General features: G+C 38.3%; 1 protein-coding gene across 5 annotated transcripts in view; it reads right to left on the bottom strand.

Moving 5' to 3' along the window:
* Dgkh (diacylglycerol kinase eta) overlaps positions 1–14,837 on the bottom strand; it is a 233,189-nt gene that overhangs the window by 71,692 nt on the left and 146,660 nt on the right. For 4 of the 5 annotated variants that reach the window (XM_004650996.2, XM_045145808.1, XM_045145805.1 and 1 more), the window contains 5 exons: positions 12,353–12,455; positions 10,740–10,899; positions 7,964–8,072; positions 7,569–7,708; positions 1,873–1,957 (listed from right to left, as the gene is read on the bottom strand). In XM_004650996.2, coding sequence (XP_004651053.2) covers positions 1,873–1,957; positions 7,569–7,708; positions 7,964–8,072; positions 10,740–10,899; positions 12,353–12,455 — 597 coding nt within the window. The remainder of the gene's footprint in view (positions 1–1,872; positions 1,958–7,568; positions 7,709–7,963; positions 8,073–10,739; positions 10,900–12,352; positions 12,456–14,837) is intronic. The other variant, XM_045145807.1, reaches the window with a different exon arrangement.

Genomic DNA, 14,837 nt, shown 5'->3' with positions numbered 1-14,837 from the left:
AGAGCTCCACCTGCATCCCTGCTGGCAGCCAGAGGGAATGCAACGCTCAGCCACTTAGTCTACAATCTTAGAGCGTGCTATCCCTTTGTTATGAAAGTACATAGGAAAATAAAAGTTTCATTGAAAATCCATGTGTGTGAATCCAGTAAACATGTACTTACAATTATACATATTTACAATGTGATTAAAGGGCTGGAGAAATGGCTTAGCAATTAAAGCACTTGCCTATGAAGCCTAAGAACCCAGGTTCCATTTCCCAGTACCCACTTAAGGCAGATGCACAAGGGGGCACATGTGTCTGGAGTTAATTTGTAGTGGCTGGATGCCCTGGCACTCCCATTCTTTCCCCCCTCCACACTTAAAAATCAATAAAATACAAATAAAAATATTTTTAAGTGTGATTACAGCTGGGTGGTGGTGCAGGCCTTTAATCCCATCACTCAAGAGGTAAAGGTAGGAGGATCTCTCTGAGGCTGAGGCCAGCCTGGGACCACAGAATGAGCTCCAAGGACTACAGAATGGCCTCAAACTCACAGTAATCCTCCTACCTCTGCCTTTCAAGTGCTGGGATTAAATATGTGTGCCACCATGCACAGCAAATCTATTATTTTGAAAATGTAAGATTACTTAAGACATAAAAAATATGATTGCCTGTGACAAAAGTAAATTATCTACTTTTATATGCTAGGAAACAGACATTTCTGAAGCAGGACAAAAAGAATTCTTTTTATAGAAAAAATAACAGTTTTAAAAATACTAAGAAGAAAAGACTGTTTCCATAAAACCAGGTATAATGATTACAGCCACGTAGAATAATATTAAAACTAAAAGTTTTTTTGGAGATAAAGCAGTAAAAATATCAATCTTCAACAGCCAATATGTCTTAGTGGCAGGATTATAAATGATTTTTATTTTCTTCTTCATGTAATTTTCTATTTTTAAGTTTTTAAAGGTCTCATGTTTCCAGTTATCATTCCTTGCCTTAGTTTTGACAGGCTTATAATTTTCTTAATGAAAAAACAAAGATTTCAACTATAAAATAAACAGATGAATTTTCCTAGAGGAGAAAAAATAAGCTATCATAAATCAAATGGTCTTACTGAGTCAGAGGGTAATCCTCTGAAAGTCAGGCTGTTTTAAATTTCTAGTGCTTTGAGGCTTAAACAGAATGCTAAATCTTCAAAAATGTTAGAAACTTCAGACATCTGTGCTCTGTAGCAGGGACAGAATGAAACGAGCTGTCTTCCTTCCTTTGTTGTGGATCACTGGGGCTTAGCACTATCCTGCTGCTCCTTCCACAGAACAGGCCAAGACGCAGGAGGGAATTGTGCAATGCTCTGGTTTTGAGTATTGGTACAAGGCTGGAAGGGGCATTAAGGGAACTGAGCTAACATCTATTAGTTAAACAGGTGTTCATGACCAATGCAAAAGATGAGTCAAAACTCACAAGAAGCTGGCATCAGCTGGCCTCCCCTGGAATTCTGTTGGCAAGAAGTAGGCAAAAGGAATATTCAGGGAGAATTACTAAGTCATGAGAAGGGGACCTTCTACGCTTGGGGCTTGGTAACACATCGTTTATATCATTTAATCCTTACAATATTGTAACAACACTTTACAGACAAAGCTATGAGACCTATGAAGGCGAGTGACGTACTGAAGGTCACGCTGCCAGTGTGGGTGGTGATGGAAGGAATCCAACCTAGTCCGTCAAGATTCTTTATGCTGGGGAAGAGAACTGCAAGCAGGGAGACCGTATCTCCCCCATCCAAAAACATTAAAATGCTGTGTGTTACCAGTGTAAGTACATTTCTCGCCCACCCCTCCCTCAGGTGCCCCATTTCACATGGTCAGTAGATAAAGGATTGGTCTTACATAAAACTCTTCAGACGCTTCTGCAGGTCCTGGAAGCAGAGAAGCCTTGGGTGGCAATTTGAGTTCGTACGTCATTATACTCCACCTGATGGGAAAAAATTCTTTGGTCTAAAATTTCCTTAAATTTTAATATACTATTTCTATGTTATATATATATATATATATGTATATATATATGTATATATATACATGTATATATATATATATATATATATATATATATATGTATATATGCACACACACATACATGTGTAGGCTAGTGACGTATTTTAAACAAGAAAGAAGAGACATGAACCTGTGGTAATCTCATTAAATATTGGATTCATATATTATGATTTTTACATTGTATCATTTTTCTGATTAGTGGCTTCTAAACACTTTAACATCAGGAGCACAATAAGAACTGCTCATATAATATATACTAGGACTTCCTATTCTTTATTTGTAAAATACATTCCAGACTTTTAATTCTTTTCAATTATACTTTTAAAATGATGTTCATGCAAAGCAACGTGTTATATGCTATTAATGAATCACAACCCAAAGTTCTAAAAGATTTCCTAGATAAATAAATGCTACTACACATGAAAACTAAACCATTCCTCATGTGCCAAGCACTGCCACCAAAGCTACTTGTACACTAATACCTGGGATGAAAAATTAAGGAAACACTCCTTAATTTAAGAAAGAATGAATATAAGCATGGAACAGGGGAAAATAGTGATTTGGTGCTAAAATAATATACAATTCAAGCAAATTTATTTCATTTAACTCCAAACATTAGTTTCAAAGCAAAATATGAATCATTTTAGTGTTAGAGAAAAGCAATCAACTCAGGTAAGTCCAATCTTTAAAAACAAGTAATAATGATTACAAAATTTGGGAAGAAGGCTGGAGAGATGGCTCCACAGCTAAGACATTTGCCTGAAAGCCTAAAGAGCCAAGTTTGATTCCCCAGTACCCATGTAAAAGCAGATGCACAAAGTGGCACATGTGTCTGAAGTTTGTTTTCAGTACCTAGAGACCCTGGTATACCCACTCTCTCTTTCTCTCTCCTTCTCTCCCTCTCTGTTCTGGGAGCGGTGGCACACATCTTTAATCGCAGAACTCAAGAGGCAAAGGTAGGAGGATCACTGTGAGTTTGAGGCTAGCATGAGACTACACAGTGAATTCCAGGTCAGCTTGGTCTAGAGTGAGACCCTACCTCAAGAAAACGTTTCTTTGAGAAGTATAATGGGCTAGAACATTATGATAGTCTAACGTAATGACAGCTAATGATTTTACATAAACATAAAGCATTATAAAAGCAGTACTGTGACACAATAATTATAAGAAAACAATGAAGAGCTGATGCCAGTGACAGAATTTAGAGGCAGGTCCCCAAATCAATATTTAACTGGATTCTAGTGTATTATTCAGACTAGTAAGAACAAGTTTTCAGGAGTCAGAGTGATGGCTCAACATGTAAAGCACTTGGTGTACAAGCATGAGTTCCTGAGTGGGGTCCCTATCATATAGCACTGAGGGAACAGGTGGATCACTGGTAGCTAGTCCAGCCAAATCAGTGAGCTTTAGGTTCAATGAGAGAATCTGTCTCAAAAAACTAAGTGGAGGGCTGGAGAGATGGATTAGCAGTTAAGGCACTTGCCTGCAAAGCCTAAAGACCCAGGTTCAATTCCCCAGTACCCACAGAAGCCAGGTGTACAAGGTGGAAGCTTTGCTGTGCACAGTCATTACCAGCACCCCCCCCCCAACCATCTCCCTCTTTCTCTCACTCTCAAATAAATAAATAAAATATGTAATTTAAAAAGTAAAATAAAGTGGAAACCAACTGAGGAGGGAACCAATATCCACCACTGGGTCCACATGTGCACCCACATGCACGTGACCATGTATAGACATACACACCACAGATACACAGGCAAAAACAGAAGAGGATTTTGAAACTGCCATAAAGAAAGCATTTCAAATATTGTGTTGTTTGGTAAGCAAAGTGGACTATTTGGTAAACTGTATTTACACTCTCAATTAAAAAACACGAGAAGAAGTGGGCTGGAGAGATGGCTTAGCGGTTAAGCGCCTGCCTGTGAAGCCTATGGACCCCGGTTCGAGGCTCGGTTCCCCAGGTCCCACGTTAGCCAGATGCACAAGGGGGCGCACGTGTCTGGAGTTTGTTTGCAGTGGCTGGAAGCCCTAGCATGCCCATTCTCTCTCTCTCCCTCTATCTGTCTTTCTCTCTGTGTCTGTCGCTCTCAAATAAATAAAAAATGAACAAAAAAATATTAAAAAAAAAAACAGGAGAAGAGATTTCATTTCATTCTAATCTTTTTTCCCTTAATTTTACTAAGGCATAATTAATAAAAATTATGTATTTAAGCCAAATTCTCTCTAAATTAATAATGCTTGTCTGTTTAAACTATGCTGACTTCACTCTCTTTTGGAGAATCTGTTCTTTTCCAGAAGGTAGTGAGACTGGAGGAGATAAACTACCCCTCACACTTCAGCCAAGCCACAGCTGAATCCACGGAGGAATCTGGGAGACAAGCAAGAGTGCTGCTTCCATGCTGAACTTGATATTCAGTCCCAGGGTGTAAGAGACAGACCCTGAGGATACTCAAATCTTACCAAGGCAGAGGTCCAGAGGCTCCTAAGAGCTCATCCCTGAAGTACACTTAAAATTCATCCACCACAGCTCAGGGAATTTTGCGGAAGGGGGATGTGTGTGAAAAGATTGTAAAGCCACAGGTTGAGACATCATGCCCAGAGGCATTCTCTCCTCGCAAAAATAACTGACTACTGCTCTCAAAATGCATAAAGTACAACCCCTTGGGGAATACCTGCAACCCCACTGAGTATCCCCAACATAATGGGGGCAGGGATGAGGAAAAAGAGGGTACCAGCACATGATGTATCCATATGAAACATCTTGTTAATAATAATAATAATAATAATAATAATAATAATAATAATAATAAAATAATAATAATAAACATAAAACTATGTGTTTAAGGTATATGATTTGATTTTTTATTAAATATTTACTTATTTAAGAGGGAGAGAGAGAGAGCGTGCGAGCATGCCAGGGCTTCCTGTCACTGCAAACACAAACTCCAGATGCATGCACCACTCTGTGCATCTGACTGTACATGGATATTGGGGAATTGAACCCAGGGCATCAGGCTTTGTAAACAAGAGCCTTTAATTGCTGAGCAACCTCTCCAGCCACAATGTGATGTTTTAATATACATAAACATTGTGAAATAACCACCTCACCTGAGCTAATTAACTTATCCAAAACCACAGTTACATTTTTTTTCTTCCCTTCTCTTTCATCTGACTCCCTTCTCTTCCTTCCTGCATTCCTATCTTCTTCCCTTCCTCTATTTCTCTCTTCCCCTCCCTTCCCTCTATTTTAAGAACTGAATCCATCTTCTCCCCAGATTAGAAAGTACTGTGACCAAACTAAATGTCTCCTTAATGAAACTTTGGATAAAAATAGACCAAGGTTCTACTGTCCAGCTTTCTGGTTCAATATGCTACTAGCAAAAGAATCAAGCATTACAATATTACCACATGTCAGACAAGGTTACAATTAGTGAGGTTATAGCTCATCTAAGAGTAATTACATTTTTCAACTGGTGGCTCCCTGATGAGATTTTGTTATTTTCAGGAAGAGTTCCACAGATGGCTAATCCTATCAAAGTTGTTTGGATTCATGGGAGCTATAGTCTGTAATGATATTTTGACATTTCTCTTGTACTCAAGGGGGTTGGGATAATTACTGCTTACCGAATCCTGTTGTTCCCTAAACCCAAATTACAAATAGCCTTTCTACAGAATCAGGCTACACACATTGTGATTTCTGTTTTATACATGGGCCATTACAAGAGACAGCAGTTAAGAGATATGATCAAGCACAACACTTTTGACAGTTCTTTCATCTGCAGCTATCTTTCAAGTAACCCCTCAGAAAGGATTTTCCTCCCTAGGGAAGCTCTCTAACATTGAGTTACTTCCACAGGCATGGTTCATGTTCAACTCTCCAGGTCCCACGTAAGCCAGACACACAGTGACACAAGCACACAATGCCACACGTGCGTAAAGGGGGGTACACACATTTGGAGTTCAAATGCAGTGGTTAGAGGCTCTGGCATGTCAATATTCTTGCTCTCTCACACACATTAAAAAAAAAGGCCAGTCTGTTGGCTTGCCTCAAAAAAAAAAAAAAAAAAAGAAAGAAAGAAAAAAATGTTCTAGCAAACTGAACTTTATACATCTTACTTAGCTTTTCTGCAACTATACAATTGTGGAATCGAGCTGGAAAGATGGCTTGGTGGTTGCCTGTGAAGGCTAAGGACCCATGTTTAGCTTTCTAGATCCCAACAGGTGATGCAAGTGCTTGTACAAGGTCACACATACACACAAGGTGGCACATGTATCTGGAGTTCAGTTGCAGTGGCTGGAGGCCCTGTCATGCCAATTCTCTCTCTCTCTCTCTTGTTTTCTCTCACTCATTAAAAAAAAATGTCTTTCATCTTTCTTCTACAGTGATTAACAGTAGTTAGTATTAATAAACATGGACATGCACACCTGTAACCATAGTACTTGGGGAGGCTGCTACAGGAGCCCCTACATTTGAGGCCAGCCTGGATGACATATTTATAGCTGGAAGCTGAGGAGTGAGGCTCTGTCTTAAGCTCAAAATGAGGCAGCTCAAGAATGACACAGCCCCTAAAAGAAACCAAAAGTGGCTGAATAAAAGAAAGATCCTTGAGCCTATAAGGGCAGAATCTGATACTTCCCTCTCTCTTTTCCCCTAGAGAAGTTCTCACAGCCTCCACCTTACAAGAGGCCAGGAACAGGAAGGGGGAATCTGGTTTTTCTTTATCTCTTTCTTTCCTAGAAAAAAAGATATTCTTGAAACCTCATGGTACCTGGACATCTGAGGTGGGCAGTAAAGTGATGAACTCAGCCGGTAAATTCCCACAAAAGACCCCAATCAGGGTGTCCTAGTGTGCTCTCCTACTTATAGGAACCTTCTCCTGCTCTGTATCAACTCTGCCTTACTTTGCTTCTCTTACACTATGTAGTGAAATCTAAACTTCACCCTTCACAGTCTGTGGATCTTACTCATCAAAATTCATAAGACACGATCATGACATAAAAATAAAAGAGAGACTAATTGAGGGGGGAGATAATGGGGAGTGGAGTTTCAAAGGGGAACATGGGGGGAGGCAGGGAATTACCATGGGTTATTGTCTGCAATTATGGAAGTTTTCAATAAAAATAAATTAAAATTCTTAAGACAAGAACCTGGAGGTCACTCAGTGGAAGTTGTGTGTGCTGTGAGCGTCCTGAGTTACAGCCCAACTAACAGCTGAGAAAAGCTCTCAAAAATGCCCTAAATTTCTTTATCAAAACACAAAAATTAGAATCAACATAGTCTCCAATCTTTACAACAATGAATTCATTACTATCATTTTTTAAAAATTCATCCATTTTTCTGCTCATTCATTCAAAGAAGCAATCTTCACCGAGGGTATACTCTGTGCAGATTCTGTTCAGGATCTCAGGGATCAGTGAAGAAGACAGGGAAGTTTCCAACTTGTGAAGCAGAAATGAAGTTTCATTTGGCTTCTAGTTAGTAAAATTCAAGCTATCAAGAAAAATAATCTTAAGGTGCCATTTTACTTTACCTGTCCAACATTTTGGTACTGGCTCGTTCCAGCTTCTCTAAAATCTGAGGAAGTTGGGTCTCATCATCATATGAACTGCCCCAGCCAAGAACTCGAGCAAGGTCATTGCCTGTACCCAAGGGCAAGACCCCAAGCTGACACTGCAAAAGAGTGCAACAGTGATATTTTCAGAAAACTCGACAAACACGGACTGTCACACTGAAAAATAACAACAAAAGTTGGACATGGTGTCTCACGCCTATAATCCCAACACTCAAGAGGCTGAGTGACGTGGATCATGCCTGGTTTGAAGACAGCCTAGGGTACACACTGAGTTCCAGGACAGACAAGGCTATGTAGAGAACTATACCTGCCACAAGTAATCAAACAAAAATGCACAAGGAATCAGTACTTGCCTGCTTGTTCAAGTTCAGCCGGTCGATCTCTGACAAAACCCACCCTACACTTCCATCTCCTCCACAGACAAGAATCCGGAAGTTGTCAAACTTCTGAAACAATCTTAAACTAAAAGGAAAAATTACATTTTTAGTATGAATAAATGAGCACTATCTCCAATTCTTTGACATTTTGTATTCATTACTACCCATGTTCAGATGAAAAACAAAAGTGAATATATAGAAACTATACTATAAAAATTAACTTTTTAGTACAACTGTCAACTCAAGAAAACTTTTGAATAAGAATGAAAGTGAATCATAAGCTGAAAGATAAAATGAAAAGGAAAGGTGAAAGAAAAATGAAAAAACAAAAAACAAATTAGAACTAAGAAAACTAGAGGTAAAGTAATGGCACACTGTGAAAATGGGAGCCTTTCTCTGTCCCCTACAAAGCATTTCCTTTTCCTTAAGAATTACACACCAGGGTTGGGGCAGGAAGGAGAAAACTGCAATGTAGTTACTAAAGACAATGGCTAAAATTGGCCTTCAGTGGTCTCTTCCCTCCTTGCCTCCTCTTCAAACCTTAATCTTAACTTTTCATCCATTCTACCATCTGAATATACCTCTGTAAACCTCAATTACAGTAGATCAATCTTCATAAATTTTACAAAGGAGGGCTCCTTAGAGGTTTAGAGAAAGAATGGCCCTTCATTGAGAAAATATAGTGTTAACTCCTCAGACAAATCATACACATATACTCAAAGGAAGTGAACTTTCTTAAGGTATATTTCCCCCAATAAAAATGATCTGTAGGCTGAGCTGCAGTGGCACAGCTGGTTTGCATGTGGTGCTTGTAAAAAAAATATTATATAATCAGTTTTGTTTTTTAAGATTTTAAGCTATATGACATTCTACAAAGCTAAAAAGATAGTCAACAAAAGTACTTTATCACTTATGTGAATTCTGCCTGAAATCTTTCAGGAACTATCCAAGACAGAACCTGTAATTTAGCTAAGTCACTGATTATGTGTATTATATACAAATTAACATAAGTGTTCTGTGGAAATACTTTTCTAATGTTAGTTTGTATTTTATATCTATACAACTTAATGTTTCTTAGAGCTATATTTTATTTAATGTAAGATGTCTAAAGCATTTTCTTGGCAAATTGTGGAATTTGAAAATTTTTCTTGAAAATTTTAGTAAGAAATTTATGGAGTTTGGTGTTTTCTTGGTTCTTGCATGCTTTTATGCCCATTCTAGTTTGTAGTTCCCCCCGCCCCTGCCGCCAAAGGTAGCACAGGCTGACCTAGAACTCACTCTATAGTCCCAGGCTGGTCTTGAACTCACAGTGATCCTCCTAACTGTCTCCTGAGTGCTGGGATTAAAGGTGTGAAACACCACACCCCGCCATTCTAGTTTTGATTGTTTCTTTTTCTCTACTCATGTTGGTTCATCTCCTAAGTATGGAGTGTTCCTTGCAATAGTCTCTGTACGGCTGGCTTGGTGCTCATGTAATCATGCATAAATACATATTACATATTCTCTTGGGCACTGTTCTCTCAACTTCTTGCCAAAACCGTTCCTGCCCAGGCAAGCCCTTGACTAGTAACATCTTTGCTAATACCTTCTTAGTAAGAGTTAACTGAGGAAAATGATCTTCCTTAACACACATCTATGCATCACAAACAGTGGTACACACTGTAATAGTGAGTTGCAACAGAAAAAAAAATACACATTCATTTCAAATGCAACTTTCCTTAAAATCCCAAGATTTCTTTGTTGAGAACTTTAATACATAAATATACTGTAGTTTGATTTTATTCCCATCCTGGTGAAATATTATATCCTCCTACTTCCCCACACCACATTCCACTGAGGACCCTCCTCTTGCAAGTAAGTCCATCCTCTGTCTGTTGTCTCATTCCTTTTGTCCTAAGCCATGTCAAAACATTGATAGGGCTCAGAACTATGATGGTATTGAAGAGGTATTGGTAACCACTGTTGGGTCATGAATGTACTAATCAGTTTGTTCATGTCTGAGGACAGTGTCCCCAGTACATCTATATACTATGTGGCTCCTACATTCTTTCAGGCCTCTCTTCCACAATGTTTCCTCTGCCTTAGAGGACTCAAATGAAATTCTGAATGTACAAAGGGAACCAATGAATCTCAGCTCTGGGCTGAGCAGTGGGCATGAGACACAATGGAATTAAACACAAAGACCAAGTTATCTTTCAGACAGGTGTGCTTTATGGCATTAAAAGGCACAGAGTTAAGTTTTAAAGGTTTGAGTATAGAGGTGTGTGGCATGATGTTTAGAAGCATGAATTCCAAGTCCAGATGTTCTGTTGAACTTCTAGTTCACACTTTCTAGTTGCTGATTGTAGGCAGGATACCTAATCTATCTCAATGTGTAATATTGTTGTCATTTTCACATTGAATATGAGTATTTAACAAATTTATTATAAAAATTATACAATAAAAACAAAATAGAATTAATATAACAAACTATAAAACATTTAAAAGATATGATAAAATCATTAGAGCCTTTAGCTGGGGTAATAGCTCAGTGAGAGTGCTTATTTAGTATACTCAATATCTGAGGCTCAAACCGTCAGTACAATATCTCCCCCACACAAACAGAAAATATGACATAATTTTAATTTAAAGAGGGGGAAGTCAACCTAGACATGCCTACAGAAACCTGCAATTTTCTTGAGCTGCAAAGCCAGAAGCATCTCATGCTTGGTGCTGGTTTTCATTCAGATAGGATTTATGAATAAAGAGTTACCCTAAGTGAGGCCCTCCATTCATTAGATCAAACACCTGGGCAGGATTGAGCAACTGCTTAAAACGACGAAGGAATTTGACTCCCTGATTGTCTCCACTCTTAGAATTGACAAACACCAACAGAGGACTAACACAGAATGAAAATGTTGCTCTACAGAAGCCTGTAAAAACAAGAAAAGAAACAGTACAAGATCAGTACATACAGCCTTTTCTTTCAAATTATTAACAAACAGTCAAAGAAAGGTAAATTGATAAAGAACCTTGTTTATATGTTATAATTTAGAGCCACAAATGTAGATAGGTTTACTATTTACATCTTGTCAATGTAAAATTCATCCTCATAAAATACTTTCTAGGGCTAGAGCGATGGCTTAGAGGTTAAGGCACTTGCCTGTAAAGCTTAAGAATTCATGTTTGAATCCCCAGGTCCCGCATAGCCAGACACACAGTGACACAAGTGCACAATGTCACACACACATCTGGAGTTTATTTATGGTGGCTGGAGGCACTGGTGTACCTATTCTCTTTCTCTCTCAATATCAAATGAATGACATGAAAATACCTATCACAGATTATTTGAGATATACCCCGTTTCAACAACATGTAATCATAAGAAAAATTAGTCACAGTCCATGAATTCACAGTTATCAAAGAATATACGTTCATATTTATTATTTTGTATTTTAAAGTTCCTTAGTGAGGCTGAAGAAAATATTTTAAAATTTATAATAAATAAAGAGAAACATGATATATTAGGATTAGGAAAATTATCAACTGTACAGGTGAAAAACAATCCTATCTTCTGAGCTTTATATCCATATGCATATATATACACATATGTGAAATACCCATGTATATGTATGTGTGTGTGCGCATATATATATATACACATGTATATGTATATGTATGTGTGTGTGTGTATAATATTAAAAAGTTAGAAAAGAAAAAAGCACAACATGACTATACATAAGACTTTGGGAGGATAAAGATGAAGCCTTGTACAATATGGCTTACTTAGAAGTGCTTAGTATGCCAGTATAAAACAAGTGCTCTAAAATTTTCCTCAGCAGTTAACAATTAAGCTCAAAGATTCTGGAAAAAGTAAATTCATTTATAGAATCACAAATTCCTGCAATGAAATTATAGAAAAACAAATTTTAATAAGAGCCATGCTAATGGGCAATTTCAATTAGTGAGGATAAAAAACAAAAAATTAACCTATTCAGACTGCAGTTCAGTGCAAAATAATAATCTTATTTTGTTCATTCAATATAAAAACCTAAAAGTTTTAGATGAAGTAATGTCACTAATGTGTTAATAACTGCATTACAAATTTATTTAAAAATATTATTTCAGGCTGGAATTTAGCTCAATAGTAGCAGGATACTTGTCTAGCATGTGCAAGGCTCAGGGTCTCATCTCCAGCACAATAATAATAAATTAAGTAAATGACTAGATAAATTCTTATAAAAAGCAAAAATACTGTTCAGCAGTTTAAAAGAAAATAATTTATAAAAGTGAACAGAATAATCAATTATAGATTTTTTTATTCTAGTAAAATAAATTTACATTAAATAAACCAAAAATACACATACTTACACCACTGCTACGTACCATCAGAATCAGTGCTATTTAGTGCAATTGGAGGTATAATGGATACTTTACACTGGCCAAGTGGACATACAGGATGATATAAATCTTTGCAGGCAGTGTGTACCTAGTAGCAAGTAAATGACAAACCTTCAGAAATCACAAATACCAATGTTTTGGTGTTATAAATTACATATACAGAACTGGCCATCTAGGATCAATGCCATCAAAAAATGTTCAGAAATTCATAAACTACTTTAATAGCACATTTCTACTTCCAAGGAACAAAGGAAGAACTTGAGGCATGACAGTTTGATTTGGCTTGTGTGCCTACTTCTCTACTTGTATGAAACAAGTGACAAATAACCAGCAAAGTCTGGTTGGCAAGGACAGAGGAAGAAATGAGAAGATGAGAGGAAATGAAGAAGAAACAGATGGATAAACAAAAAAGGAAGAAGATTTGGAGAGAGAGCTCAGTGGTTAAGGCACTTGCCTGAAAAGCCTAACAACCCAGGTTCAATCCCCAGTAACCATATACAGCCAGATGCACAAAGTGACACATGCATCTGGAATTCATTTGTAGTGGCTAGAGGGCCTGGTACATCCACTCTCATTCTCTCTCTCTCTCTCTCTCTCTCTGTACTTGCAACTAAATAAACATGTAATTAGAAAAAAACAAAGGAAAAAGAAAGGGAGATAAAAAGCAAGGAAGAAAGCAGACCAGTATTTCAGTAGCATGTCCGTAAAATAAATTGATGGAATCTACTTCATAGAAGTTATCACAGGACTTAATGAAGTAGGGCCACAAGATAGTTCAATTGATAAAATGCTTTCCTTGCAGCCATGAGTACTTGAGCTTGGTCATCAGTACCCACATAAAAGCTGAGAATGGGGCTGGAGGGATGGCTTAGCAGTTAAGGCATTTGCCTGAAAAGCCAAAGGATTCCTGTTCGACTCTCCAGGACCCACATAAGCCAGATGCACAAGGAGGTGCACACATATGGGGTTCCCTTGCAGTGGCTGGAGGCCCTGGCATGCCCAGTGTATCCCCCCCTCACTCACTCTCTAAATAAATAAATAAATAAATAAATAAATAAATAAATAAATAAATAAATAAATAAATAAATACATAAATGCATAAATACATAAATGCTGAGAATGGTGCTGTGAGCATGTAATCCAGTGCTGAGGAGATAAGAGATAGAAGGATAATTGGGTTCACTAGCCAGCCAGTCTAGATGACTTGGAGAGTTCTGGGCCAATTAAAAACACTACCTGAAAAAGAGGTGGGTAGAATCCCAGCTGTCCTTGGGCTTTCACATGCATGCTCATAAATGTGCATGCCACCACATACATACACACACATGCACAACACATGCATACAGACACAACACAAGAAGAACTTAATGAAAATAGGACTGGAGAGATTGCTCGGTGGTTAAAGGCATAAAGGCACTTGCTTGCAAAGCCTGATGGCCTGGATTTAGTTCCTCAGTACCCATGTAATGCCAGATGCACAAAGTGACACATGGGTCTGGAGTTCATTTTCAGTGGCAGGAGGCCCTGACACACCCATATTCTCTCTCTCTCTCTATCTCCTCCCTCCCTCAAAGAAAATTTAATGAAAATAACTAAGTATGAAGTATGCCTGTTTTTTCTGCAGTGATCCTACACATTTCATTCACATTCCTCTTATGACATTTTTATATGGGTATAGCTATAAGAAAATGCATACCTATTTTCTCAGCTCAACCATCCCTCTCTGCAAGGCAGAAGAGAGTGGCACACCTAAGTCCACAGTACATGGACTAACTGCAGAAACAGAAAGCTTATTCAGAGACTGTGAATGAGAACAATGCAGAGGCTAGGGAAAGGGCTCTGTGGGTAATGTGTTTGCCACACAAGCATGAGGACCTGAATGTGGATCCCAGAACCCACACAAAACCCAAGCATCGTGGTACATACCTCTAACCCCAGTGCTGGGAAGGCAGAGACAGGAGGACCCCTAGGGCTTGCTGGCTAGCTAGTCTAGCTGAAGTGGTGAGCTCAAGTTTTAATGTGAGATTCTGTCTCAAAAAATAAGATGGAGGGCTGGAGAGATGGCTTAGCAGTTAAGGGACTTGCCTGTAAAGCCTAAGGACCCAAGTTTGACTCCTCAGAACCCACGTAAGCCAGATGCATGTGTCTGGAGTTTGACTGTAGTGGCTAGAGGCCCTGGCATGTCAATTCTCTCTCTCTCTCTCTTTCATAAGAAAAAATAAGATGGAGAGTCATGGAAGAAGGCACCCAGGGTCGATCCTGGTTGGCTACATGCATGTATACACACAGACAAGCACACTCGTGAAAACTGGGCAACCACACATACAAACATATACAATGAGTGAGAGACAGAAAACACTGAAGAACAAACCAAGGAGGAATCAGGCTATTTTGAATAGTTGATGTATCTACCTAGACAGCCTTTCAAATGTGACACCCAGTAGAAGCTGACTTTTCATCTAGTATTTAT

Source organism: Jaculus jaculus, chromosome 3 (assembly GCF_020740685.1).
Source record: "Jaculus jaculus isolate mJacJac1 chromosome 3, mJacJac1.mat.Y.cur, whole genome shotgun sequence".
In the NCBI taxonomy this organism is placed as follows: domain Eukaryota; kingdom Metazoa; phylum Chordata; class Mammalia; order Rodentia; family Dipodidae; genus Jaculus; species Jaculus jaculus.
The sequence above is the reverse complement of the archived record's forward strand: the minus strand, read 5'-3'. Positions and strand labels throughout refer to the sequence as shown.